Here is a 26386-nt window from a genome sequence, read left to right on the forward strand (position 1 = left end):
ATGGTGGTGTACCACAGTTTGGAAAGCAGTGTTGTATGAGAAAATTAATTGTAAGTTGAATAGAATAGAATTGATTTACATTCCATTGGAACCATCACCATTGTTACATGTATTTATACATTTTTCTGTTGGTTAGAAGGAATGAGACAGGAGATACTGGCTTAAACATTTTTATATTGTGATTAAGGGGTTTCGTATTTGAGTTCTTTATACTGTGTTGTTAAATTGTTCAAGTGTTTGTAAACATATAATGAAAATGTATTGTGTTTCAGAAAAAAGATTGTAAGTTATGTAATTAATATATAAATGTGTTACAGATGTAGCTTATATTTGTGCTATGACATGTTCTACATCTGTGGCTTAGCTGTATGAATGATCTGTAGCTTGTAATTAAATTCTGTTTAGCCGTTCACTTGAATATCTATGAAGGGAGGTTGCCTTTGTAGTTTAATATTTGTGTTATGTCATTTACAGGTATTTTATTTTGAGAGCATTTTATTCTGATTTTAGAAAAGTATGCCGAATATTGCATTGGGACTAGATGGAATTTGCCTATAGCCTTAACCAAAGCATCAGTTGTTGGCAAATTTGTAACAGATGTTACACTTGGTCCAAACAGCAAATGTGCTGTTTATGATCTTTTGAAGAACAGAAGTGAAGAAATATGTGAGCTGAGTGAAAATTTTCCCTCCCTTTCTACAAACAATTTGTATGCTTCAGATGTTGCAATAAATTGTAATATGAATTCATGTATTGACAATGTGGAATGTGCTGGAGGAGCGGATTATTCATCACTGTCAACTATGAAGCAGTTATATGATCTGGACCAGCAGCGGCGAAGGAGAGTGAAAGATTCCATAAATGAGCATTTTTGGAACATGGTGAAGGATTCTCAAATTCGCCTAATGGAGTTGCACAGTAAACATCAGTACCTCCAGCATGAGATCCAGGCAAAGGTGCTTCGAGATGAGCAGCTGATTTTATGCCAACTGCAGGAAGATAAGATTCTTGCAAATGAGAGGCAACAGCAGTTGGCACAACAACACAAAAAGCATACTCAAGTAAGGCAGACTTTGTGCACAAGATTTTATTTGAACATATACGTAATTATGCAGTATCAGGTTACCTCTTTCTTTTTAGGAGTGGGTTCCAGGTATGACCTGTATTCCTTCTCTTTGGCAGGCTACATCATAATGGTTTATTCTGTATATGAGTTGAGATTATGGAAACTTTATTATGTGAAAGAATAGAACCTTTTTTTCTCCCAATAGTATGTAGTCTTCTGTCATACTGTTATTTTCTCCCCATAACATTTCACTTTTCCAAACCTAATATGCTGAAAATATGCTTTAAATTAAGAAACTACATTCAGAATGGAGACATTCTGATGGCTTCCACACAAAACTTAGCATTGTTTTTTCATATTTTATTTAATTACTTGAAACTTATAAGTTAATATGCATCATGCTGTATGTGAGTGTTTACACCTTTCCGTCTGGGGAAGAGCATTGGGAAAAAGTACTATTTAATTTGAATGGCACTATGAAATGAAAAGAGAAATTCAAAATAATAATGAGATATCAGTTGTATAATCATACTATGAGTTTTTTAATCTTGTAATGTAGCCAGTTTTGTCATTTGTACACAGACTGTATATTATTACAGCAGAAAGAAATATGCCAACTCTGAGTAATAAAATACTTAAGACACTTATTACCAAGATTATTGCTACAACCTAATATTCTGCAATAGATGGTAATTTTCCAATTATATATTTATTTGGTTTCCCTCACAGTAGAACATTGGTAAGTTTTGATCACAAGTTCAAGCATACACAGTATTTTGATGCTTTTATGTAGTCACAGAAAAATGCTAGGGTAATACCTTAAAATATACTACAACTGCTTCTTTCCACAAACTTTCCAATTCATCGTTCTCAATCGTCCTCTCACTCACTGATATATAATAATTTTTAACATAAAAATGAATTGATCCATACTTAAGATGTGAGTTGTTACTACAGTTATATTTGTAAATATTTTCTTTTGTAGCGTATAAATGAATTGAATGAAAAGATTAAGGAGGCAGAAAGACAGAAAGAAGCAGAGGAGGAAGAGAGAAAAATAATAAAGGAAAGAAAGATCCAAATTGACAAAGTGCATCAGTATTATATCGAGTATCGGACAAAATGCGCACAGATTGTTGAAGCATCAAGGTATGTTGTTAGTGGTCAGGTATAATAAGTTCTTGTATCTGTTGTAAATTAGTGTTATTCAAGTTCTCCCTATCTTCCATCTCTTTGCTGGCCCCCATTTTCTTGTTCCTATCCTATACAAGTGTTATCACACAGTACTCTTCAATTAACATTGCTAGGGTGATTACAGCAAGGAGAATGAATAACCTACAGAAAGAGACCTCTTGAGTGACATAGGTGCAAATGGGGGGGATAATATTAAAATTTGTTTTAGAAAAATATGATGTGATAGGGTTAACTGGATTCAGCTGCTCAGAATAGAGTCCATTGGTGGGCTTACCTGAACATAGTCTTAATCTGTGGGGTTTTGTAAGAGCAGAATATTTCTTGACCATTTCAGTAACTGTTCACTTCCTGAGAAAAATGTTTTACCATTCGCTTAATTATTGAAAATCTGTTGTCTGAAATCACAGTCCGTGGTTTGGGCTGTAGTTTATATGTGACTTGCGCAGCAGTTGCCTTTTGGTCTGAATATGTGTCTTCTCAGTTTCACATATGCTAAACTAGAGGAAAATCCTGCTTTGACAAGATGTTGAAGGATGACTGTTTCTGGGATGTTGTGCTGTGTAGATTGGTTTATATAATATTGCTTTATTTCAGGCAATGTAAAGACAAGCAAGCTTTTGCAGCTGAGTTTTCTGATTATGCTTCCAAACTGAAGAGCCTTCATGCAGCCATGGATCAGTTGGTCAGAGAGTACAAGGTGAGAATCTATAATATTTATTACTTTTCCAGCTGTGCATTGTGTAATAAGTTATCTTTATTATACTACTACTAGTAATCCCTATTTGAGTAATCCCTATTTGAGTCTTTGGTGAACTGACTGGGCTAGTAGGGTTCAGTTCTGGGCTGCTGCTGTGTTAGGTGCTTGAAGCTGACTTCCAGATAATACGAAGATCTAGAACATGTGGAGTTTTAACTCATGAGCACATGATATGGTATGTAGTTGCAGCAGTTAGTATTTCATTTTGTATATTTTTTGATATTTAATAATTATAAATTATAATTATAATGAAATAAGATCAATTAAATTTACAGACTGGTGAAATTAACAACTTGGACCTTCAGGCTTCTGAATTTGTACAACAGATTGATGACATCTTAGGAGCCATAAACAAAGTCTGCGGTAAGTTGTGAAACATGAATTGTGAACCATATTTACAAGAAACTGGTGCTACCTCCCAACTAATTCATCTAACCAACCAACCAAAAAGCTAACTAAGGGCGGAGTTCTGCGCAAGCGCAAGATATCGTCCCTTGCTAGGTAACACCATTCCTGCGTACGAAACACATTGCTGGAATTGGTAAACAGAGCCTTATAACTAAAACGGGAATTTTGCTAACGCTAACAGGGTTCTGTTGTGGCGGGAGCCTCGACCATTGAAACTAGGGTCTGTTGCTGCTCATGGGAGGTTATCCCGTCAGGCAACTTAACAAATTCATCTTGTCTAGGCTTTATATTTTATACCTAATTAAGCAGAGGTCATCCTAAGAGGAGATGTCATCATAATTTCCAGCAGATGCCAGCAACCAAACACAGAGCTCATGAGAGCTTAATACTTTCTTTCTCAAAAGCATATTGTACACTGTTCATAAGAATTGATACAACTTGAAGGTCACATCCATACAACAGTCACGGTAATGAAAGTCAGTACTAATTATAACAGGTTTATTGAGTTATTTTGAAATTCCCAAATTGCTATCAACATTATAACCACAATCCAACTAATATGTGATTCTGCCAGACTATGAAATGCTTTCATTTTGTTTATGTGGAGATCAGGCGGATAGCAGAAATTGAGTGCATGGTAGAATTTCTGTATTAAACTTCTAATTTCCTGTCTTTACAACAAACATACAAATTTGTTGCAGAAAAAATTAATAAACAACATGATAAACCAGCAGTTGAGGCCAGTACAGCAAAGCAAGAGGATGTGAAGGCACAGACTTCACCATCCTCTGAGCCCACGAAAGCAGTAGAATCGAAAAAACTTCTGAAGGCAAGCATTCATTTATAATTGGTGTCCTTTGATCACTCCTGTGATAGTTACCAAGGCATGTGTAGTACATTAGCCACTGATTGCATTGTCTTTCATATGAGATGATTCATGGGTTAGTTATTCCTCACTTAACACACTACAGTGCCATTTGTGGCTTTTCAATTGCACCAGAATTCCATTCCAGACAGTTAGTGTATAGTGGTAAATGGCGAGTTCATTGTTTTGTGCTGTAAATGTAGGAAAATAGATTTTCAACATGTTAAATGTAAGACTGTGAAATTCTCAGTCGTGTCAAGGATTTGCATGCTTCTCACTTACAAATCAGAATCATTTGCAGTTCACCTTCATGTTGGTCAAAGGGCTTATCCTTTTTTCAAAATCAAGCAATTATGCATTCAGTAAGTATAAGATATATTAAATTTTACATACTTTTATACACATAACCTATACACTGTTTTAGCTACGAGAAATTAAGTTCACGGGGAGTTTAAAAGTGGTACTGTATATTCTGTCAGTTCTAGGGTTGAAAGTTGAGCTACATTCTTTATGATTTGCTGTCAGATATGCACAGCCTCTAAATGTGGTGTGGTGAAAAAATCAATTTTCTGTATTTCCACTTGCATATGTGAGAACCATGTCCCATCTTATAATGACTGTATTAAAATTATATTCATAATTTATATAACAGTGCAGTTGTTACTGATATTTTGAGATGGATGAATATTGGTAGCAATGAATATGTTGTCTGAGTGCTTATATTTATGGTATTCTTCTGTAAGGTAGTACTGCCACCAGTGACCAGAAAAATGAACTAATCTCATCTAAGCTGCTAATTTAATTATACATATATATACAATTTACAAGTTGGGGTTAAATCAGTTGGTGTGACCAGTTCCAATTGCTGTAATTAATTTTCTTTTACAAATTCTGATTCATTCTTGGAATTTCAGTTGTGGAACTCACTTGTAATTATGTCTTGTGTGGTCTTCGGCAGGCACAGTAATACTGAGTGGTGAGCTCAGATGCCATCTTGATGTCTGGTATATACCTAGAGAAATTAATTTTTAAGTATTCATTTTGTGGGCTGGAATCTTTATTGTATATATTCAACCCATGATGAATGCAATGTACATGTGCAGCAAAGAATTGAGAGTAATAATCAGTCCTCTGGCTCAGTCAATTGTATATATGATTTTGTGTCTGCAAGTGTGACATTACCAAGAGCCGATCAGTAACATTCCAAAATTAGGTACTAACTATCGCATGTGTTATTTTTTTCAGACTTGAATGAGTTTGTGGATAAAGAATCATTTAATATATACAAATCTCTGCAGGAGCATCTTCAAAGTATTGAAAATTCTTACGAGAATTTGCAGAAAGATGACAGATTAAAGAAGTTCAGATTTGAATGCCAGGTAAATGTAATTACAGTGTTAAGTATAATATTGTATGTAATAAGAACTTAATTGTAGTGTGCAAAATAATTGGCATGATCAGTTTTTAATGTTACAATGCAATATGTATGATCTGAAGCTTTCACGGCAACTAAGTATAATGAATTCTTCTCAGGCTACCAGCCATGTCAGGTGGTTTAATTGAGAAAACACCAACGTTTTGACATGGCTGGTAGCCCAAGAAGAATTCATTATACAATGGAAAATGTATAAGACAAGAGTTCTTCTTGGCACCATCATCATAAACTGTCACCACTTTTATTTTGTAAGTTCTTGCGTTGGTTGTACTTTCAGTTTTGTTTCCTTTAAATGCACAGATCTACACCAAGGTGGCTAGTGGGAATTAAAAATTAATTATTACACAACTAAATGACATTTGTATGCATGATGTCCAGTAGAATAATTTCTCTGACTGAAAGTTGCCAGACATAACTTTAAAATGTTGCTCTTTTAACATGATTGTGTGAAAACATGTTTTATATATAGTTCATAGGTATTTTTATCATTCTTTTGTCTGTATTTCAGTGCCATAAAATTTAAGGTATCACCTTGTTATCTTATGGTTAAAAAAGGAAAAGGTTTAATAAGCTGAACAGAAGACCCATCCTTTGGGATCTTCTGCCTCATATTCATTAGAATGTGTACTTAAGTCAGGGGTGTGAAGTCTTCCCCATCTCTTATGGAAATATGTTGTGTGATAATACTTTTTGTGAGATGATTTTTCTTTAATTTTATTTTATTTTCTACAGAAAGCTGTGAACATCCCAGTAAACGCTGTTTCTCACATAAGTGCAAAACATCTTCAGGATAAGCTGCTGAAACTCTCAAGACTTTTTTCTGGTCAGCCTGTGGAAGTTGTGCACAGCCAGATTATAGCTTCTTCACATCCAGAAGGCATCATATTCTGTAAAAATCTGCTGGCAAAGAAGTTTGTAGTGGGTAGTTATTTTGGGAATATGCTGGTTTCCTTCTTTAATTCTTTTTATTACAGGTTTTAGAGCTGTTGTTTTCATAGATTGTAATTGTGGAATTGTAAGGCCTTGAAAACATATGCATCATATGAGTTTATTTCAGTATAGTATTTATGTTGCACACAATTAACAGCAGGTCACAGTGGCCATGTGGTCTGAGGCGTGGGCATTGTTCGCTTGGACACTGCGACCGTGAGTTCGAATCGCACTCAAGGCATGGCTATTTCTCTGCATGTTTCTATGTTGTGCTGTCCTGTGTTCAGTAGAGGCCTTGCAACGGGCGAATCATTCGTCTAAGCAGTCCTACCAAATAACCTCAAAAGAGGCGGCCACTGCTGACACTGGTTCGTAGAGCCTGAGATGATAAGAGACATGATTAACAGCCTAATCATGATAGATTTATGTTGAAGTGTGTTGCTGTTCACCCAGTAGTTTAATAACAGTATATTTCAGCAGTTGTTTTGTGGACAGTAAATAAAAATGCTGTTTGTCTTGCCTTAAGGCCCCTTCTTACTGAGCACCAAAGATATTTAGTCAAGTAATTAGTGACTTTTTAAAAAGGGACCTTATCATGGATTTGGGTTGTAGAGGGAAAATTATGTATGCAAAATGTAATATAGTGAAACACATTTATGGTCTCAGTGAAATTTGTTATTTTTGACTGTTTTCAGTGGCAGGGTGAACACACTGTGTCCAGTAAACCTGAAGCAGCATTTGCAATAGCTGCAGTCATTGAGGCTCTATGGGCAGATTTTCCAGACTTTGGACAACTTATTTTAGGGCACTTTTATAGCGAATGTCCTTACTTTGTTCCCATATTCATGCCACAGGTGGAAGGTCAGTCCAGTGAGGACTATTACAGGTAGGCTATCTTGATTTTTAAACTGTTATATGTATTTAAAGGTATTGTGCAGATATTAATCATGTATTGAGTTGCTTCAAGTTGTTGAACGTGCAAGTGAGAAAAATTAATGATTAATGATTAAACAGCATTGATTTGTAGGATGTCTATAAATGATAAATTGAAAAAGATGTGAAAGAATGCAGTCAGCCTATTTTAATGTAATATTCTAGCATTTACCTGAAGGGACTGAAAAACAAAGTAAAACTTCGGCTGATATGTTGAAGTAACCTGCTTCATACTCAGGATGTTGCAAACACAGTTCTCATACAGTGGATCAGCCATGACCACAATTTTTGCTGCTTTATTAAGAACTGTGTTCTGTTACAGGTTACTAGGTTATCATTACAATGAAAATGGTGAGGTGGAGAAACAAGACAAATTTCTAAAGCGTATGTCTGGAATAATGCGATTGTATACTGCAGTGCTAGTAACGCGACCATGTAGATACCAGCAGAACAAGAGTCATCCCCAAGGACTTTCACATACTTGGCACTGGATCTCACGTATACTCAACATGGGTAACTAGTTCCTGCTTCATCTCCTTGTGTGTCAGATCACAAATTAGAACTCCTGTAGGATGTAACTTTGAATACATCAGGTTTTAAAATTCTTAAATTTGTTTTACTATATGTTTTCTTTATAAGCTGTGCATGCATTTTGCTTTGACATGAGGGCTGTGATTTTGGGACTGTTAGTGTGTTGCTGTTGCAGCAAGTGATATATTGTAACTGTGCTCTCTTTTCTGCAGATCCAAGACCTGACATCTGTGCAACTTTGCTGTATGATTTTCTGGAAGTAGCAGGCAATGCCATGTACTCTCATTATGGACAGCAGTTTCAGAAACTTCTGCATCTTATTTGCAAAGAATATTTCCCAAAAATTGAAAAGGTATTGTTTGTAGGCTTCAGAGGATGGTTCTAGTATAGATGCATTACTTACTTGGAGATATCTCGTCAGAATCTCCCTTCCACCCAGCAATGATGACAGCTTCATTTGAGCTAATATAAATACATGTGTGTTATTTACTTCATATTGCTTCTGCCTATTGGTCCAATTTCTTAAAGCTATAGTTTGCTTTTACTGACAGTGATATATTTAAATTTTAGACTATTTCTCCGTTGGCTGTACTAATGGTTGTCACAATCTCAAGATTGTGTAATATCAAAACTAATTATTATCCTTTTGGATGTGTAACTGTTATTCCACTGTTCAACTTATGTATTGAATTACTTAATAACTATTAATATTAATTAAATACCCAGACCAGTTCCAAGGAATCTGTACAATAACAAATCTTTACTTCCAACAACCAAACTAGTTTTTCCTTTCTTTAAAATGTCAGCCAATAATAACAGTACTTCCTAAATATTATTTGAGTTTACCTGCTGATCATATTTCTTTTTAAAAGTGTGAAAATGTCATCATCACAGTCATTTGATGTTTCAGTCATCACACATCTTCAGTTTTCTTTCCTTTCCCATGAGTGCTCCTTTTTTATTCTCTCCGATATTTCTATTTCTATACTTTTTATTCTTTATCTTCCCCTCACTTGTTCTTTCCACATTGCCCCTTGTCTCCCCAATGATTTTTTAATATTTTAGTTTCTTACATTCTTGTATGAATCCTATTGCTGGCCGTGCATAACCTGTTTCCATACCACTCTATCCTTGAGTTGATTTGCTTGTAATGTTTATAATTTCAAGGTCTTGTGTTATGTTAGGTAAAAGGTTGTAGTAAAATGTAATGCAAAGCTTCTTAATACTAATAACATTGATCTGTAATGAATTATTATGTTTACAGGTGACTCCATCAGTTTCAAGTGGACCCGTGTGTCGACTTTCAAGCTTTTTTGCAGAAGATTTTAAAGCAAGGACATATTCCTCCTCCGGCTGGTTTATTGCCATCTAATTTCTGGTGATGTGTCAGATCAAGCAATATTTATTTTTGTTAATACTGACATTCTGACATATTGACCAGTACAGAGTTCTTTTCTTGTACAGTCGTAATATGATTTTTAAACAGACGTGTAACCCGGATGATATATTAAATACCTGTGGATGTGCTTGAGAATCTTGTGTTTAAGAAATTATGAAGTAATATTTTACTTTGTAACGTCCCAAGATTAAGGCCAAAGTGGCCTTGAAGATGGAGGCAGGAGTTTCTTCTGAGATCTTGGAATCCATTTGCAAGGTTATCATATTTATTTGCAGAACCAGGTTAATTTCAGTATATTTATTTATCAGACAAATTATTTTAGAATGCAGTCAGTTCATTATGTGTATAACAGGCCTTTTCACATATATACTTATTTTCTATTGTAGCTGATTTCAAAACAGATATTTAAAGAAATCTATAATAAGAATTTACAAAAACATTTCTAAATGGATCTCAAAAAACGTCGCCTAAAGCCTTATGTACTACAGAAACTAATATCTGCTAGTGGGTACAACCCTAAACCTGTTCGGTCCAATTCTTTTCCTCGCTGTAATTTTCATAAATCAGTTTGATATTACATGCACATCTTTTACTGGTCTCACAACTAGCTTGTTTGTAGTAATAAATATGTTATGCATATTTTCCCCGTTTTACACTTTGTTATGATACTGATTTTGCTTCCACATCCATCATAATTTGTGGGTACATTTAACCACATTGTTGTATAAGCAGATCAGACTTCTGTCACTTGGAAAAGAAGCACTGGATGTGTGTTAACTTATGATTGTTCACTGATATTCAACATGTTATTAGTAAATAAACAACTGTGACTCATTCTCCTGAACAAAGATTTAATAGATGAAGACCCTGAAATGCTTCTATCAATATTAGAAAGTTCATGTAATGCAATAAGGATATAAAATTGCTCTGTTATCAGGGTATTTCATCACTCTACATTGACTTTTTAAACAATTGCATGCATTCTTGTTTTATTATGCGAAGAAGAAATCATTTTGTTAAATGTTAAACTGGCTTATGTAGATTGATACTTATTTCAGTATATTAAGCGTTCTTCATTCTTTGGTATAAGCAAAAATTCCTCATAGGCACGTTTTGGCCATCTGTTATGTCTGTTGCTCCTTTTAGCCAGTAATTGTTAGCTGCCATTTGTAAATGTCAATGTAAACTGCTCATGCAACAATATATTAGTATCCATATGAAATTTTTGATGTTGTTCCGAACAACATAAATGACTTTAGAACTTGTGTGTACTCCAAAGAGTAAACCTTTCCGATCTTGCTATTATCATTTATGCCATACTTCCAATGAGGAATTCTTTCCGCTCAGAATAAAGAAATCAACTCACGGAGACGTCCAGTCCATCCGTCAGCATTGTCAGCTGAAAAGCATCTATCAATTATTTGTGCTGCCATCTATCAGTGGCCATGTGAACGTTGAGCTTGTTGTGGTAATGAGTATGTATCTTTGTTCTCCTTGATTTGCACATGGTGACGCAACTATTTTTGTTTCTAGATCACATCCATAATTGTAGTTGCCGCATTGCGGGTGGTGTGGGGAATCCTCTGGCACCTTATCTGGCCATATGACGTCGATTTCAGCAGGCTGTCGGTATGTATTAATTTCACAGTATATTATATAATGGCAGTGAGCCGATTAAGTGTTGTTCGTGTCTTACTGTCTTTAGTGATCCATGCTGCAGAGCGACATGGAAGTTTGCCAACTAACACCAGCGAGTAACTTCACCCACTCTAGGAAAAGGTTTCAATTTGTGGAGATGAAACATACCATTTTTGATTTCACAGATTATAATTAGCCAATGCGTTCGAAACCAGTTCAAGCTACAACAATCACCTTCCACTGGTTGGTCATCATTTTGTTAGAGTGGAGTATGAGAGCAGTCAACAGCACATTCAGAAAACTTTAAAGACGCCTAGCTTTCTAGGAGCGGTAGGGTTGAACCAAAGCCCACCAAATATTTCCATCAACGCTTTCAAAATCTTATGTGCATCATATATGTGTGTCCTGTAATTTCAAAATGCTTAGTTTTATGCGAGGCTCGTGACCCAAAATGTCAAGGTAACCTTCGTGCCAGAAGTTTGTCTGTGAACCCAATTTAAAGTCAATGAATGGTATGTCAGTCAGAATACTTTTAATTGTAAATACTACCTGAATTTTTTTTTCCAAATGTCTTAAGCATTAAACATCGGGGATATAATTTGTGAAACCCCAACAGAGGGCATTAGATAGAAAATAAGATTGGAGGTGTGCAGGACGTTCTGAGCAGACAGAACCCACAAACCTTCTTGCAGCTTTACACACTCAAACAACTCGCTATTCCTGATAATTCTGAATATACATGACATACGGTTTTAAGGCTCGATTTCTGTTGCGTTCCTTTGTCAGACACCTTACCAAATAGAGGGTGTAGACTCTGTTTTAAAACCTTTAATACACGCAGTTTCTACAGATGTCTTAATAATAATAATAATCATCTACTACAAGGATTGGGCCTATTGACCCGTCCCAGGACAGATTCTCGGGCAACTTGTCCCCATTAGTCTTGTAGGGTGCATTTGTGAGTAGTGAGTGACCAGCCAACTGCCTCCACACAATTTCTAGTCAATCCTGATTTTTGTCTGCTACAGCCATGTAATAGGGATCAGGATACACGTGAGTGAGAAACACAGCCGCTGAGTTTTGCTGAACAACATTAATTCTCTCATGCTTGCAGGTTTACCTTTCGTAAATCTAAGACATGGGGCGAAGGATATTGTGCTATGGATTTTTATCACCCTCGACCGGGTTTGAACCTGCGAACTGTGGGTCCAGGTCCAGTGGCAAGGACACTAACCACTAGGCCACGGACCACTGAGGGTAGTGCCTTAATATCTGAGTAAATTATTCATTAAATAAAACATTTACTTTGTAAATCTGACAAGGACTTAACTTTCGCCATAGTCTTTAATTATTGTTTTTTTTAACAGGGAAGGCCAGCCACGCCGGGTGAAGAAGAATATGCGACATATGCCGGAATCTACGGCAGTGTTTGGTGGGCGGGCGGAGTAGGTGCCATGCATGGGATGCCAGGTTTGCAACAGGCACGACCGTCTTTTACCAGCACTTATGACACCCGTGAGTCAGGCGGCATAGTCTGTCAAAAGTACCAGCCAGTGCTGGGCCTGCAGCCGACATACAGCAGAACGAGTACTGTCCGCCCCCTCAGGGTTATATCAAAACAAATGGTGAACCGACGTTTCAACAAGCGGTGTTAGACAAAAAAAATGTTATGATTGGTTTTGTTATTTTTTTCAAGGAAAATAAGCTACTTTTAAATGTTTTTAATGTATGTTAAAACATGTTCAATAAAATTGTTATTCTTATAAAAATGGGATGTTTATTTGTAATGAAAACCCAAAGTGACCATTGAGCCATCATTGCCGCTACCAAGTGTTGCACTTCCGGTTTGACGCTTCTTGTCTGTCAACTGTTTCCTTGTGTACATTTATTCAGCTTTATGAGAGACAGCCAGTTCAAAAACGTGCTTCCAAATATATCTTTTTCGATCGGCTGCCCCCTGCCACAGATTCGGATATTTGTCTTTAGGAAGAAGCCACTCACATTTTTAGATATGGGCCTAGAACAATTCGTATAAACTGCAGAATGGGTTCAGCGTCTTGTTTCTATGCTCCTGAATGACTATCAGATATTCTGAAATGTTGAGAACAATGCTCTGCTCAAACGGAAGTGTACGTACGTAGACAATTGCATATGGCTGCTGGAATTGTTGAGTGCGTTCATCCACCACCAACCACGACTCATCTTGTGTTTATTGATAAAATATTTTCTAGCAGTTTTGAAAGTGACAAGAATTATGAATCAGCTGTCAATGAAATAACTGTAATAACCCCCAGAAGGGCAAGGCATTGTTCATTTTACTTACAAATTGGCATTTCCCATGAGGTTTGGTATTTAGCTGATTCAACTGCCTGGAAATTTGCGTCACGAATTTGAACGTTCAATGCCACTGACTGGTTGTCCTTTTTCGATAAGGAAAACTTTGGTCTCTTCTAATAATGATGAAACAAAGCTCGCGCAACTTCGTCTTTGAATTTAGTCAAGGAACACCTTTAAATGTCTTTGGTTTAGGTCACGTGGCGTTAAAAGAATCAGGTACACTGACTACAGCAGTCATAATTCTTTTAAATACCATGTCTTTGCAATGCTCCTGCATTAATTCATGCTGGACTCTTGCATACACCACCGAAGAAATGTCACCATGAAGATGGTTGTCTTCTGGTAGAAGTTTTCGGCGAACGTCTACCAGTAAAAACCCATGAGACAGCCATATTCACACTTGCAGACAAGAGATCTTCAATTCTCACTGACAGACAGCCATAGAGTAGCGTCATCAATTACTATGCCCACAAAAGTTAAAAATGTTGCTTCTGAAGAATACGCAGTAATATACATGCAAGAAATTCCATCGTTTCGTCTTTTGTCATGTCTGCCCTTACATTGAATGAGCATTGAAAGGTCTTCAAAATCAAAGTTTTTCACCGTGTGCAAAGAGAGAACGCGCAGTTGACACGATGTACGTTTATTGAGTTTCTGTGTCTTCTGAAATATCAGCTCCTGAATATTAGTCCTCTGAGCTTTTATCTTCGTTACTGCTATGTACTTATTTTCACGGCAAAACTTTTAGCCAGGAGCCCAAGACACCGCAGCATCAGATGCAATTCTCATTTGTAGGGAATGAGACACACCTCAAGAGTGCAAGCGTAACCAGCGACCACGTGTCCACTGAAGGTCTTCTTGTGATTCAAAGCTGAGAATACGACAATCTTGTTGTCCATACTCTGACAAGCCAGCCACTTCTGGTTTGGCGATTTTGCTTTTGAAACATTCATTCCTAGAGAGGAGGTTACGCGTTATACAGAGCGACGCAAGTTTTCATGAACGGCTACGACACAGTCAGTTTTACAGGTAGCAGATTGTGTGAGCCTTAAGTATGACTAAATTGCCTTGATATTTCTTAAAATGGACGAAGAGTTTTATATTACCCGCGATAATAATTAAGTAATTAAGAGAGCGTTAAAACATGTACATTTATTAGAGCTTGTTCTCTCGTGCTTTTGAACAGACGTTTAACGTGCACTTTCTTCAAGGTAATTCACGATCATTGTTGTCCGCTCGTGCAAACGTCGGTCACATTTGCGTCTGTTGGTGTCAAAGCCGTTGCTGTTCGGATTCCCGTCCCTGCCCACGACCGACACCGAGTTCGGTGAAGAAGAGGTGTTTCCTCCGGCTCCTCCGGGAGAAATGCTGGACTCCGGGAAATTCGCAGCTGTGCCTCTGATTGCAGGGGTCACTTCTCTCGAAGGCTTGTTGGCTCGCTGCAGTAAGTCTAGAGACTGTCTTACGTCTGTCTTACTCTTAACGAATGTTTCTACTAGCAATGGTAGCCAGCACGCTGCACTCGAAGGTGAAATTCTCTCTGTAATTAATTAAGCACAAAGACATTGCGGCGTATGGAAAGTGGAGGTATACCTTCGCATATTCTTAATCCCGGCATTAGACGAATGTCAGTAGCAAAAGATGCACGTTCCATCCGCTTTACCACCTGGAAAGCGTCTCGGGTACCCAGTGGATTGAACGGTGGGTTGACTTCAGAACCAATCTGCGCGCAGTGGCAAGGAGAGTCACCTAGTTTGTACACCGAAAATGTACTCAGTGTGTACTAGAGGACGAGTGAAAAGAAGCTAGTTCCTGGAACCATCACAAATTTACTAATTCCAAGCTTAAGATTGATATATATATTAAATTAACTGATGTCCAGACGCCTTTCATTTAATAAAGCACGAGTCAGAAACCTCCGGACTTCGTCTTCTCGTCAGGTACGAGATTCTCACTCAGCCTCAGAAACGAGAGACTGACTCCTCGTCTGTGCAGACGAGAGGCCAAAACGTCTGACGTGTATTACACTCAACAACAATGTCAAAAAGTCTACATTGTTATTGCACCAAACAATGTGAAATAAGCCGAGTCCTCTTGTGGCGAGATGAGGAATTAGTTTGGTTAGCTTCATGGCAGTCACATGTGTTAGACAGGAGCCCATATTAATTTTAAGATCTGTACAAATTAAATTCAAAAACAAAAGCAAAAACACGTAAGTCCTTTGTTTTCTTGTACCTATAGAAATGTAGTTTAGCCTTGAATAATGATTTGATTCTGTGCAATCACATTCTGCTTAGTTATTTTTTGGTCTTTGGTCTTTGCGGCGTCTCTCCCGGACATGCCGGGAGAGATGCCGCTCTTTGAAAACATCCTTGAATTCAAAAAGAAACAAATGAAAATGAAAACTGATGAACTTTATTCAAACTAATGAATTAATGTTAACATTAAAATGGAGAAAATATGTGAATACCAATTAAAATTGAAAAGTTAACGAATATTCAAATGAATTTTCAATTATCAAGTAACTTGAAAGAAAAATGTTCCAGAGGTTGCTTGGAGTCTAAGTGCAAACCAGTGAATTTAGTCTAAGCGTTAGTCAATGAAATTTGTACGGAGAGCAGAACTCATGCAGCCAGTTTTCCCAGTACTCACAGCACTTGTTGGTGTTACAGTTTTCAGGGGTCTCTTGATTAGAACTTCTTTTTTTAAGTTTTTCAACCTTGTAGACCTGAAGTACTCGGACTGTTCACCTTTGCTTTTTTCCTCTTTGCTTCTTTCGCATTTCCTCTATGTTGGTTGTTTCAGTGAGGACAGAAGCCAGTTGCTCCTTGCAGTTGATTATTTTCTCGGTATTTTCAACACTGGACTAATTTTCCTCAATAATATAAGATAATGCAATAGACCAGGCATTTTTGAGTACCCTATATTGTATATGTATGATTTTTTAAATCAGATGCGGTATTTTTTTAAGTGCGGCATCTCTCCCTTAATTTCTTGCGGCGTCTCTCTTTATCTTCAGGGAGAAACGCCGCGCCCTCCCACTTGCCTTACCCAATGACCAACATGGCGGCCACGTCGTGCAAAGTTAAGACCAGCAACGCTGGGAACTTGTAATGTATCGTGATTTCATAGTTACTTCGATTGGAACTAATAAAGACACATCTTATGAACAATAGAAATAACTTCGAGCATAAAATTATCAAACTCACCGCATAAAATCAGTTATAACTCTCGCAAAACAGCACTGATTTTCATTGCGTCCACTCACAACATTTCTCTTGGCTCACTGAACAAGGAAATGTACTGACATCGGAATAGAATTAACGGAACCCACCGAATTAGAAAATGCGGCGTCTCTCCCGCCGCGGCATCTCTCCCGGATTTACCTTACATTTTTTGTTTCAGCCATCGGGGCCCCCTATGCAATATTCTGTATTCTGCTTTTTCTAAAATAAACATAAGTAATATAAAATCGAGGCAAAATCAGTATGTTAATGTTTACGTTTCTTATTTCGTCGTACTTTTTCGTCTCGTCTTGAGACGTTTTACCGTAAAATGTTATCTTAACAAATGCACACGTCTTTATTGACCCAGAATATAGCCTTCTTACAGTGGCTACGAATAAATATAAGACTTTTTACGAAAAGAACTGACAATGGGTGGTCTTTGGGACTTGGGTCTTTGGGGTCTTGACAATTGGGTGCTGGTCTAAGAGAGTAACAGTTTTTCTCTGCCTAAAATTCTAAGCGTTCTTCTGTGGTACTACGGTGAATATGGACAAAACTTCATAATGATCTTTTGACACTACCATGTTCCCAAAAATTTTACGTGTCGATAATCTAAAGAAAAGAAAGTTGTACTTGGAAAATTGAAGAACGTCTTGTGTTTTGGGTTACAGGTTTGACGTTTATTTCTTGTAGTCTGCTTAAGAAATGTTAAGAATTGTCTGTGTTTGAGTTACTTTATTGATTTATTTTTCAACTAATCTAGTCACCTGCCAATAAAATATCCCTACTATCACAATTTTTCTAAGTGGATTTAATCTCAGAAGTTGGTTTTGTAACGAACCTGACATTTCTATGTTCCTATCACCAGAAAAATCATGTTTTGATGACCACTATTGGTCATTATAATTGCCAAGTAGTTAAACTCTCTGACTTTCATTCATGAGCTATTCCATTCGATTGAACAGAAAATTTCTTGGTTTTCGTCAGTCGCTTAACAAATGTGGCCTGAGTTTAAACCGTAACTGGGTTCGATCTCAGGGCTGTTACTACAGGAAACGTTGTGACCATGGGCATCCGACCGCCCGAAGATGGCAGTAAATCCAGCTTTGGATACGTCGAATTCAATAAATGCACGTTAGAAAATTTTCCGTCTCCAACTTAATTTTCTCATCATGAATGAACAATTTTAATAAAACTCTGAGAACGTTTACAGGGCCCATTGTGTTAAAGCAAATGAAGAATTGGTATTCTATATTTCTTTTGCGATGGGACCAATTGCATAATTGGGAACTCTATAATTCATAGTCTTCACGAAATATTAGGTGACGACCCTTAAGGGAAGAACCAATTATAAGAATTAAGATAATAAAGGAAGACATTATTAAAATTTATCGTAAGGAAATAAGGTATGAGTGTATGAAGATATCCGCTGGGGGACACTTGCTAAAACTGTAGCGAACGTTTGGGAATTTCTCTTTCCTCGATAAGAATTATGCGTCATGGAGTTATAAATTCTTTGCACTACGTGTCTGAACTCACAGTATCAATGTCTGTGTGTCTGTCCGCCGGAAAGTTTTATATGATCAACAAATTACTGGTTATTCATGAAGTTCGATATGAATGGTCTACACTGAAAGTTGAGCGAAATTAATTTTGTCTTTCTCAGTCCAGTAGAATGCGTACGTTATTTTCAGCTAAATTAGTGCTTTATAAAATTTTCAGAATTATTTCATCGTACAATAAATTACGTGTTCTGCATGATATAAAAAGTTGAGCGTAATAAAATGGACAACTTTATTGGTTGATTGCTTATTAGGTTTGTAGACAACAGCACTGGGTATTAGAGACTATTAAGACGTTGAATGCGATTCAGTCTCGACTAGTCACAATGACGGAGCTTCCGCGATAGACGTAATGGTTATGCCCCGTGTCTCAGTAAGCACAGTCTCGTTTGTGAAGACATTATTCACCACTTAAAGATGGCGACAGTACATCAGAAACTGCAAAGAGATTAGTTGTGCCACTAAATGTGTCATGAATCGGCTTCAAATAGGTAATTACATGAAAATTAATAAATATATATATACTGGGAACGACCCGTTCTTCAAGTGCCTGAGCACTGCGGGTCCCAACTTTTTCGTTGGCTTCATCTATAGACATTTTGGTAGGACTCCTTAGACGAGGGATCGGCCCTTCGCAAGGCCTCTACCTGTACACAGGACAAACATCCACAGCTTGAGAGGGATTCGAACCCACGGTCCCAGCGACCAAGCGGCACAAGACCCACGCCTCAGACCGCGCGGCCACTACGGACCCCCCCCCCCCCCCCCCCCACACACACACCTGGAGGAAATGTTAAAACTTCATCAGTTGATTATTGTGGCAATTATAAGCAAAAAATGTTATATCCACATGGGCATGATCATCAACGGTTAGCGAGATAATGCAGGTCTCTGCATCACCACCTACGCAGATCTAACACGAACTTCTACTTTTATTTGAAGAAGTACCTCTGGCTTCGAGAGTGCGGATGTGGAAACAACACGATGGAGCACCGTCTCACTACGGCAGGGAGATTACTACATAACTAAATCGGAAACTTCGAGGAAGGTGGATTGGACGAGGAGGACCTGTAACATGGCCACCCCGTTCTCCTGATCTATCTCCGTTAGATTTCTTTGTCTGTGATTTCTTGAAGAGTATCGTTTATCGGCGAGGTAAACTGGAAACTCGGGAGCAGCTGGCAGCACGCATACAGGGAGAGTTCGAAGGCTTCGGAAATGACTTTCCTCTTTTCCCTTGTCAAGATTTGATGGATCGACGGCTCGAAACGTGCGTTGAAGTAGGAGGTGGTCACTTTGAAAACATTCTGGACTAGTATACTGGTATTTAGCGTGATTGTATTTAGTGTTCTGCCTGTTCCATATGAACAGGATCCTTCCATCCTTTTCTCGGACTGGGACCTGTTCATATACGTTCTTGGCAGATGATCCAGAAGTGGTTTGCCATTGCCTTCTTCTGTGTGTGAATGGAGTAATTGAAACCGGGGAAGCCCCCGGAGGAAAACTCCGTGTTTGGTATTTACCACAATTAAAAATAAATAGTCATCTAAGATCACCTTTTTATTATTTTTATCCAAATACAGAGACCTTCCGTACAGGCGCTAAATTTGAATGAGTGTGGACCTCGCGGAAAACGTTCAAACAATGTCACGCGAACCACGGCATATTTCTTCGACAGTTTTCATTTTATGGAAGAAGATAAAAGAAGTAGAGAAACGAAAGGGAAGAACGGAGGGAGGGCGATAAATGTAAGAAAGGGACAAAGAAATAAGATGAGGTAAGAGGATACGAAATAAATCATTCAACGTTAAATTCTAACGGGACTCTCACATAACTGACAACAGTAAAATCCGACGACATTTCAGGTTCTCACTGCAGTGAGTGTGAATATGGCTGGCTGTCTCTGGGATGTTATCGTGATGAAGGCAGTAAGCACCTCTGAAACTTCGGTGAACTTCTGCCACACCACACGATGCAACATCCCAGGAAACAGACATCATCAATATTAAAACCCATTACTGCCATATTCCCTTTTGAAGTCTGCGATTCTTATAGACCGTGCATTGATACAGCCTACACTTATCACGATCGGATGTCGCGAAATTTTATTAACACCTGAATACTTCCTATACATTACTTAGAACCGGCAGGACCTGTTAATCTTCTATTCACTCTTCAGAAAAGTATAGTCTACACTCCGTGCAACAAACTGATAAAAAAGCAAATCACTTTGGAGAAGAAATACAGAATTTAAAAATGCCTTCTTCCTGATTTTATTTTCCCACTGATCTTCATGATGGCTATGTAGCACGCATGATAGAGAGAGAGAGAGAGAGAAACTGCATACATTGTGGTCGGAAAATCTGAATGTAAGATTCAGCGTAGGACAACCATGCAGAGGTGGGAGGATTTTATTAAAATTCTTCTTAGATACAAGAAATACTAAATCGAGAGATCGTAAATAGGCTGCCCCAATGGAGAATATATTCGTCGAATCATGCCTTCTATCTTCACTCTGCAGTATTGAACTCCTTGGAGCTACGACCTTACTTAGAATCAGATAAGCATGACACGTTGAATATCAAACTAAACAAAATGGACGAAGTTCGTCTAAATAATACTTGAAGATCAAGTTTTCTACTTCATAGAAAATACAGAGTGATCGAGAAGTCACACAGCCCACTACTGACACAAGTTCTATTTATCAAAGAATAAGTTACATTTAAATCATAAAAAAATGTTCTATTAAGTCTTTGAAATGTCCACCGCGTTCAGCGATGGATGCATTCACACTTTTCCTGTTTTCGTATTTGATGCAACCCAGTAAATATTTCCTGCGTCAAGGAAACGGTTCGCGAGACGAGACACGGTCGATTTGTTTGGCGTACGAGAATCGGGAAATGTACTCCTAAACTCAATGTTTCGAGTTACGTAAGAACGAGATGCAAGGTTATGTACGAGAATGAACACTCGTAGTTGTGAGAAAGACATCCTTGCACTTCGACTGTTGAAAGACAACTGACAGACTGGCTGGAGCAGGTTACAACACGACGCGACCTGCGTGGACACTTATATAGTCTGAGCGATGTTGTGTGTATTTTTATCCAATCGAATTGTAGCGAATTGCAACCATAAATAAATATTTTAACATGGTTTGTTGCAAAAATCAACTGATTAATGTTGTTTTGGTAAATACACGTTCATTCCGAAAATCACACGAAATGCAGAGTTTCTGAATGATAAAATCAGACAGTACAATGAATATAACCACCACTGTTCTTATTATTTTGTACATTATACACCAACCAAGAAAATTTATCACGATCACATTAATGCCTGATGGAAAGATTGCACTGCAGAACCTACAGAGTGTAAAGATGATTTAAAACATTTCCAACAAAACTTTAAGTCGCATCTGATACAAAGGTATCAGAAGCCATTGCAGACTGGACTGAACACGCTTGAAATTAACAAAATACGAACAGAGATTGAAATTCAAACATTCGTCATTGTCTTCATGCAGATCTAAATACCAACCTGTCGCCGAAATACGTGCATAAAAAAAACCTTAGTGGCAAATTGGGGTATTTCAAATTCACATAATCTGGAGATGTTTTGGCCCCGGATGTTTGGTTTAACGGTTTCGATAATGTATTATAAATGTCAACAGTTTGTTTTTAGGTTAGAACACTTGAACAAGATTTTGCTGTCCTAGTGTTCTGCATACCTGGTTTGAAAAATATCCTTCAAGTCTTCATGAAACATGTAGTTAGCACTCTACAGTATATAATAACAGCTCACACAGACCTACAGACACTTACATAATAGCAACAACATACGACAATGAACACTATTTGCCTACCGCGACCTACGCCACTTTTGGTTCAGTGGTTGCTGCAAGTTGACGCTCTGAATTCTGTTAAGATACCCAGAAACGTAACCCCAACAAACGGGATACCATCTGCATTAACGTGAACAGATTTAAAGACGTAAACATTGTGTGTAACACATCTGAGGCAACTGTGTGGAAAAACGATGTGTATAGTTGGCACAATAGTTTTTGGCCGGTGGAGAAGCTGGCGGACGGGCCTAGTCTGTGTACCTGAGGTGGCACGGTCAGCGTATTTCTTTTGTTTGGGCGTTCGGTCCGAGACTCGCTCCTAGCCTTCCCCTTGAAAATTCCACCGGCCAAAAACAACCGACGAAGTCTTCTTATACATTAAACACGAAGGGGTACCTGTACAAAAATGAAGGCCTCACCTTATTTTTGAAACACCTTCGTGCATCTAACAACGTAAATCAGCGAGCTGCTTCAGGTAGAGGAAAACACCTGGCTTTTATTCCGTAAGAACCGAGTTGGAATAGTGCACGTGACACCATATTTCCTGACTGATATTTATCTTGGATTTCCTCAGTCATCCAAATCGAATACCGGATCAGTATTATTAAAATGATAAAACTGCATCCTGCTTAGCTGTATCAAATTGATCGTGCATAATAAAATTCGTAATTCATACACACAGTTAATTCAGCGTTTTGAATAAATTAAAAAATAAACGTCTCGTAGTGTGATAGTATTAATAAAACATCATAAACTTTCCACAAGTTATACGCTGGATATGAGGTACCTATTAAACCAGGGGTCTCCAAATTTGTACACAACCGAGCTATTGGTCAGTAAACTACGCTGGGTGGCCGGACTATGAATGTCAATTGTTCCTTTATCTAGGGGTTCAACACAAGCTACAGATGTAGGTTATTTTCGTGTCTAAAAGTAATATTATGAATTGGGTAAATTACGATTTTGCGGAAACTTACACAATATTTCCCATCTAACTTTTATTTTTACTGGATATGATGCGTAATCAGTCATAAATTGGACACAACTGCAATGAATATCAAGCACATTTACGGGTACTTCATTTGTCCCACTTTAATTCCTGTAAAACTTGACTGTTACGATTAGTAAGGAAAATTCTGTATACAAAGTTTTAAGACTTACTGCAAGCTCGCGGACCGGATTAAATTACTCCATGGGATGTACTTTTGAGATCCGGGGTACAAGCAGTAACAGTACGTAACAAGGAATATGAACTGTTAGTCTTTCCTAACCATCTCGCTCTCGCACACATTTGACGCTTAAATTGGCTAATCAAGGAGGTCGCGCGGAGTCATCACCGAGGCAGGCGTGGGTTCCAATTGAACTCGGAGTCAGAGGCCTTCAAACCCTTCTTTCCAAACGAATGGGGACCTCATAAAAGCGCAGTTGAATATCTGATTCTCCTGTTCAGAGAATGGTAATTACCCCCCCCCCCCCCGCATCAGATAAGAAATTTTGAATATACCATTATTCCAGATTGCTAACTCAAATTTGATCGCGGGTCCATTTAAAATATAAGACAAAAATCATATAATCTCGCAACATGAGATTTGAGATTCTCACTAAAAATGTTTATCTAGGTTTTCTGGGTTGTGATACCTGAAAGATGAAAGAAGTATGTTCCTCCGGAAAGTATCTACCTGCAAATCCACGGCGCTACCCCGCGTTCAGCTCCTTCAAAAACTTGTGAAACTGCACAGTTGTTAAAACTTTGGGTATTTAATATCAATTTATAAAAGCGTAACTGTAAACAGTTTAATACACAGCCCTACAGCTGTTTCCACTGAGATCACGAAGTACAATGTAAACAACTAACACTAAAACAATACGGTCGAAATAATTATTTTCGTTGTCAGATCCTTTATTTGTAACGTCCTACAGAAAAATCATGTTTATGACCCGATAAAAAAATTATTACTGATAATTTCTGTCCATCGGCTCCTAAGTCATACAATATATGGACATATAATAATATTAACACACGTAACCTCGATTCAAAACGAATCTAAGGTAGAATGACTACCTCTTTCGACACGATTTGTCGCTGAACTGTGTAGTAAAAATATCAATGAGGGGCGAAGAATCGACCTTGTAAACCCTATTGTAGGCAGTAAGTACCTGGCTGATCGTTGGAATTACCCGCGAAGAGTACGCAGAGGCCCGTCTCGAAGTTGATGGCATGGCAGGAGACGTTCTGGCGACACTGCTCCAAGCAGTCCTTGAGGAGCAAAACGCCGGCACTGGTGGCCATGATCTCGCTGGGCGCGCTGTATACGAAACCGGTCATCATCTCGAAATGCACGTCTTCAGGTCGACAGGAGCGCGCTGCAGCGGCGAAACTCCCGGACAGCAGCAACAGCAACTTCGCGAGGAACTCCATGCTCACCGTACGACGGCACACACCAGTCTGAGCTGCTCCAAGCGTCACGCAGCCAGGCGTGACCACCTCGACCTGCGACGACATCACGGATTAATTCGAAGCGTTCCAAATCCTTGACATTTCTTTTTCGGGTTTCAAGGTCGGCTATCATGGCCGATTTTAGTGTTTCCTTCAGGCACTCCACAGATATACGCAAATTCAAGAAACCGTTGTATTACGGTTATAAATTTAATCGCCCCGACCAAACTTACTCCTCCTGACATCCTGAGAATCTAATACTTTCTCACAAGGCCATCACTGTGTCCACAAAAGCCCGCCACAGGCCCATATCCCCAGACAGGTGAATCCAACCCAAACCAAAACATTCTTTTTGTTGTTATCATCCCATCTACACGAGCGTCTTCCAAGTGGTCTCACATTCCTCCGGATTAGCTGCGTTCTTCTGTTTGTCCACACGCATGAAACAACTGACGTATTTGACTTAACATTTTTCGACACATACCAATTTGTTGTTGTTGTTGTTGTTGTTAAAATCGGACAATAATGGGCACTTCACCTGATTATCTTTCTGCGCGCTAAAACGAAGAATGGGATATTTTTATGCTGTCTTGGTTTCTCTGGGAGCGGTGGTTACAATAGTTAAAGGTCAAATTCTGGTGAACGCATCGCATTTATTACGTTATGTGTACAATACCTAATTTGTTTTTGATTTAATCAGTAGAGAAAAATGTTAGAGTCCTTTACGTTTAATGATTCACTAAGTTCATTGCATGACGGAATTCATGTCGTCATGTGCGAGTGCCATGTCTCTAATAACCCGCGATATAAATGTGAGTTGGAGAGTGTTAGTACAGTTTTGCCACGGAATGTTGGCAAATCCGCTTGGTCCGCCCGCTACACTCGCTGGTGCAGAAAAACAGAGACAAGTTCCGTGTTGTGGCCACGAAAAAAACAGCAGAACCTAGGAAACACAAATGCTTGCGGACATTGAACAGATACTGAATTTGCCAGCATATAATCATAGATAGTTCTGGGTTGTAACATTCGGAGTGATGATTTCCACCACAAACTGGCAGACTCAGTCGGGAATCCACAGGCGTTTAAAAACGGAGATGGTGCAAACAGGTGGGGTAGTGGAGTTCATTCTCACCAAAAAAAATTGACAGTGGAACCACGGTTCCGGAGAATTTGACGTAAATACGTCTATACGGAAAGGAAGTTTATATATTGGCTTTATTCTAAATATTTCCTTTATACATGCTTTACATTTGCGTAAAGTTTGATTAAGACTTTGCTTATTTAACTTGAATTAGTTACGCTTAAGATGGCTCTGTGGTAGCTGAATGTAATGTAAAGTAATGTAAGGTAATGTAATGAAATGTAATGTAATGTTTTATAGGTAACAACAATGCCGAGTAAACAGATGACGTTCCCTAAGTACACTTGTTACACTTTTTCGTTCCACTTTCTTGCCGAATGACCCTTCCTCATAGACGTATTTACGTTAAAAAAATTGGGCGGTGAGATCAAGAACTAAATACGTGGACTAGGCACGAATGAATAGGAAAACCTTAAATGAAAAGACCTAGGCACAGATGGAAGAAACATACAAATATGAAACTGAATCTATTATGGTGTGAGGGTACGAAGTGGATTCACCTAATCTAGGATATGAACCAGTGGTGTACTCTCACGAAAACGGTATTATTGGACCTTCGAGACGCATGAGAGAATGCTTGTGGATGATGCAGGAAGAAGTGGCAATAGTTGGTTTAAGGCACTGGAAATATCCCAGTATTTGCCTGTAGGGAGGTTCGAGCTACACAGAACCTGAGGCCGGACAG

The 26386-nt window shown here is 38.2% G+C and overlaps 2 protein-coding genes across 2 annotated transcripts; one reads left to right on the forward strand and one right to left on the reverse strand.

Moving 5' to 3' along the window:
• On the forward strand, positions 1 to 12925 carry LOC110835452 (uncharacterized). The gene is given in 16 exon segments (XM_087347531.1): positions 1 to 16; positions 490 to 1061; positions 2052 to 2215; positions 2855 to 2957; positions 3293 to 3380; positions 4127 to 4254; positions 4541 to 4652; positions 5536 to 5669; positions 6458 to 6643; positions 7351 to 7541; positions 7911 to 8101; positions 8332 to 8471; positions 9384 to 9422; positions 9424 to 11147; positions 12271 to 12413; positions 12524 to 12925. Coding segments are annotated over 14 exon segments (2142 nt in total). The 3' UTR covers positions 9502 to 11147; positions 12271 to 12413; positions 12524 to 12925.
• LOC147874056 (uncharacterized) lies at positions 12919 to 25357 on the reverse strand. Its single transcript, XM_087347287.1, has 2 exons — positions 24281 to 25357; positions 12919 to 15033 (listed from the first exon to the last, which is right to left on the reverse strand). The coding sequence occupies exons 1-2, from the start codon at positions 24624 to 24626 to the stop codon at positions 14684 to 14686; spliced, it is 696 nt and encodes a 231-aa protein (XP_087203413.1). The 5' UTR covers positions 24627 to 25357; the 3' UTR covers positions 12919 to 14683.
• Positions 25358 to 26386: the final 1029 nt, after the last annotated feature.

Source organism: Zootermopsis nevadensis, unplaced genomic scaffold (assembly GCF_977971745.1).
Source record: "Zootermopsis nevadensis isolate Lab colony 2312 unplaced genomic scaffold, Znev_1.0 Znev_ptg000011l, whole genome shotgun sequence".
NCBI lineage: Eukaryota > Metazoa > Arthropoda > Insecta > Blattodea > Termopsidae > Zootermopsis > Zootermopsis nevadensis.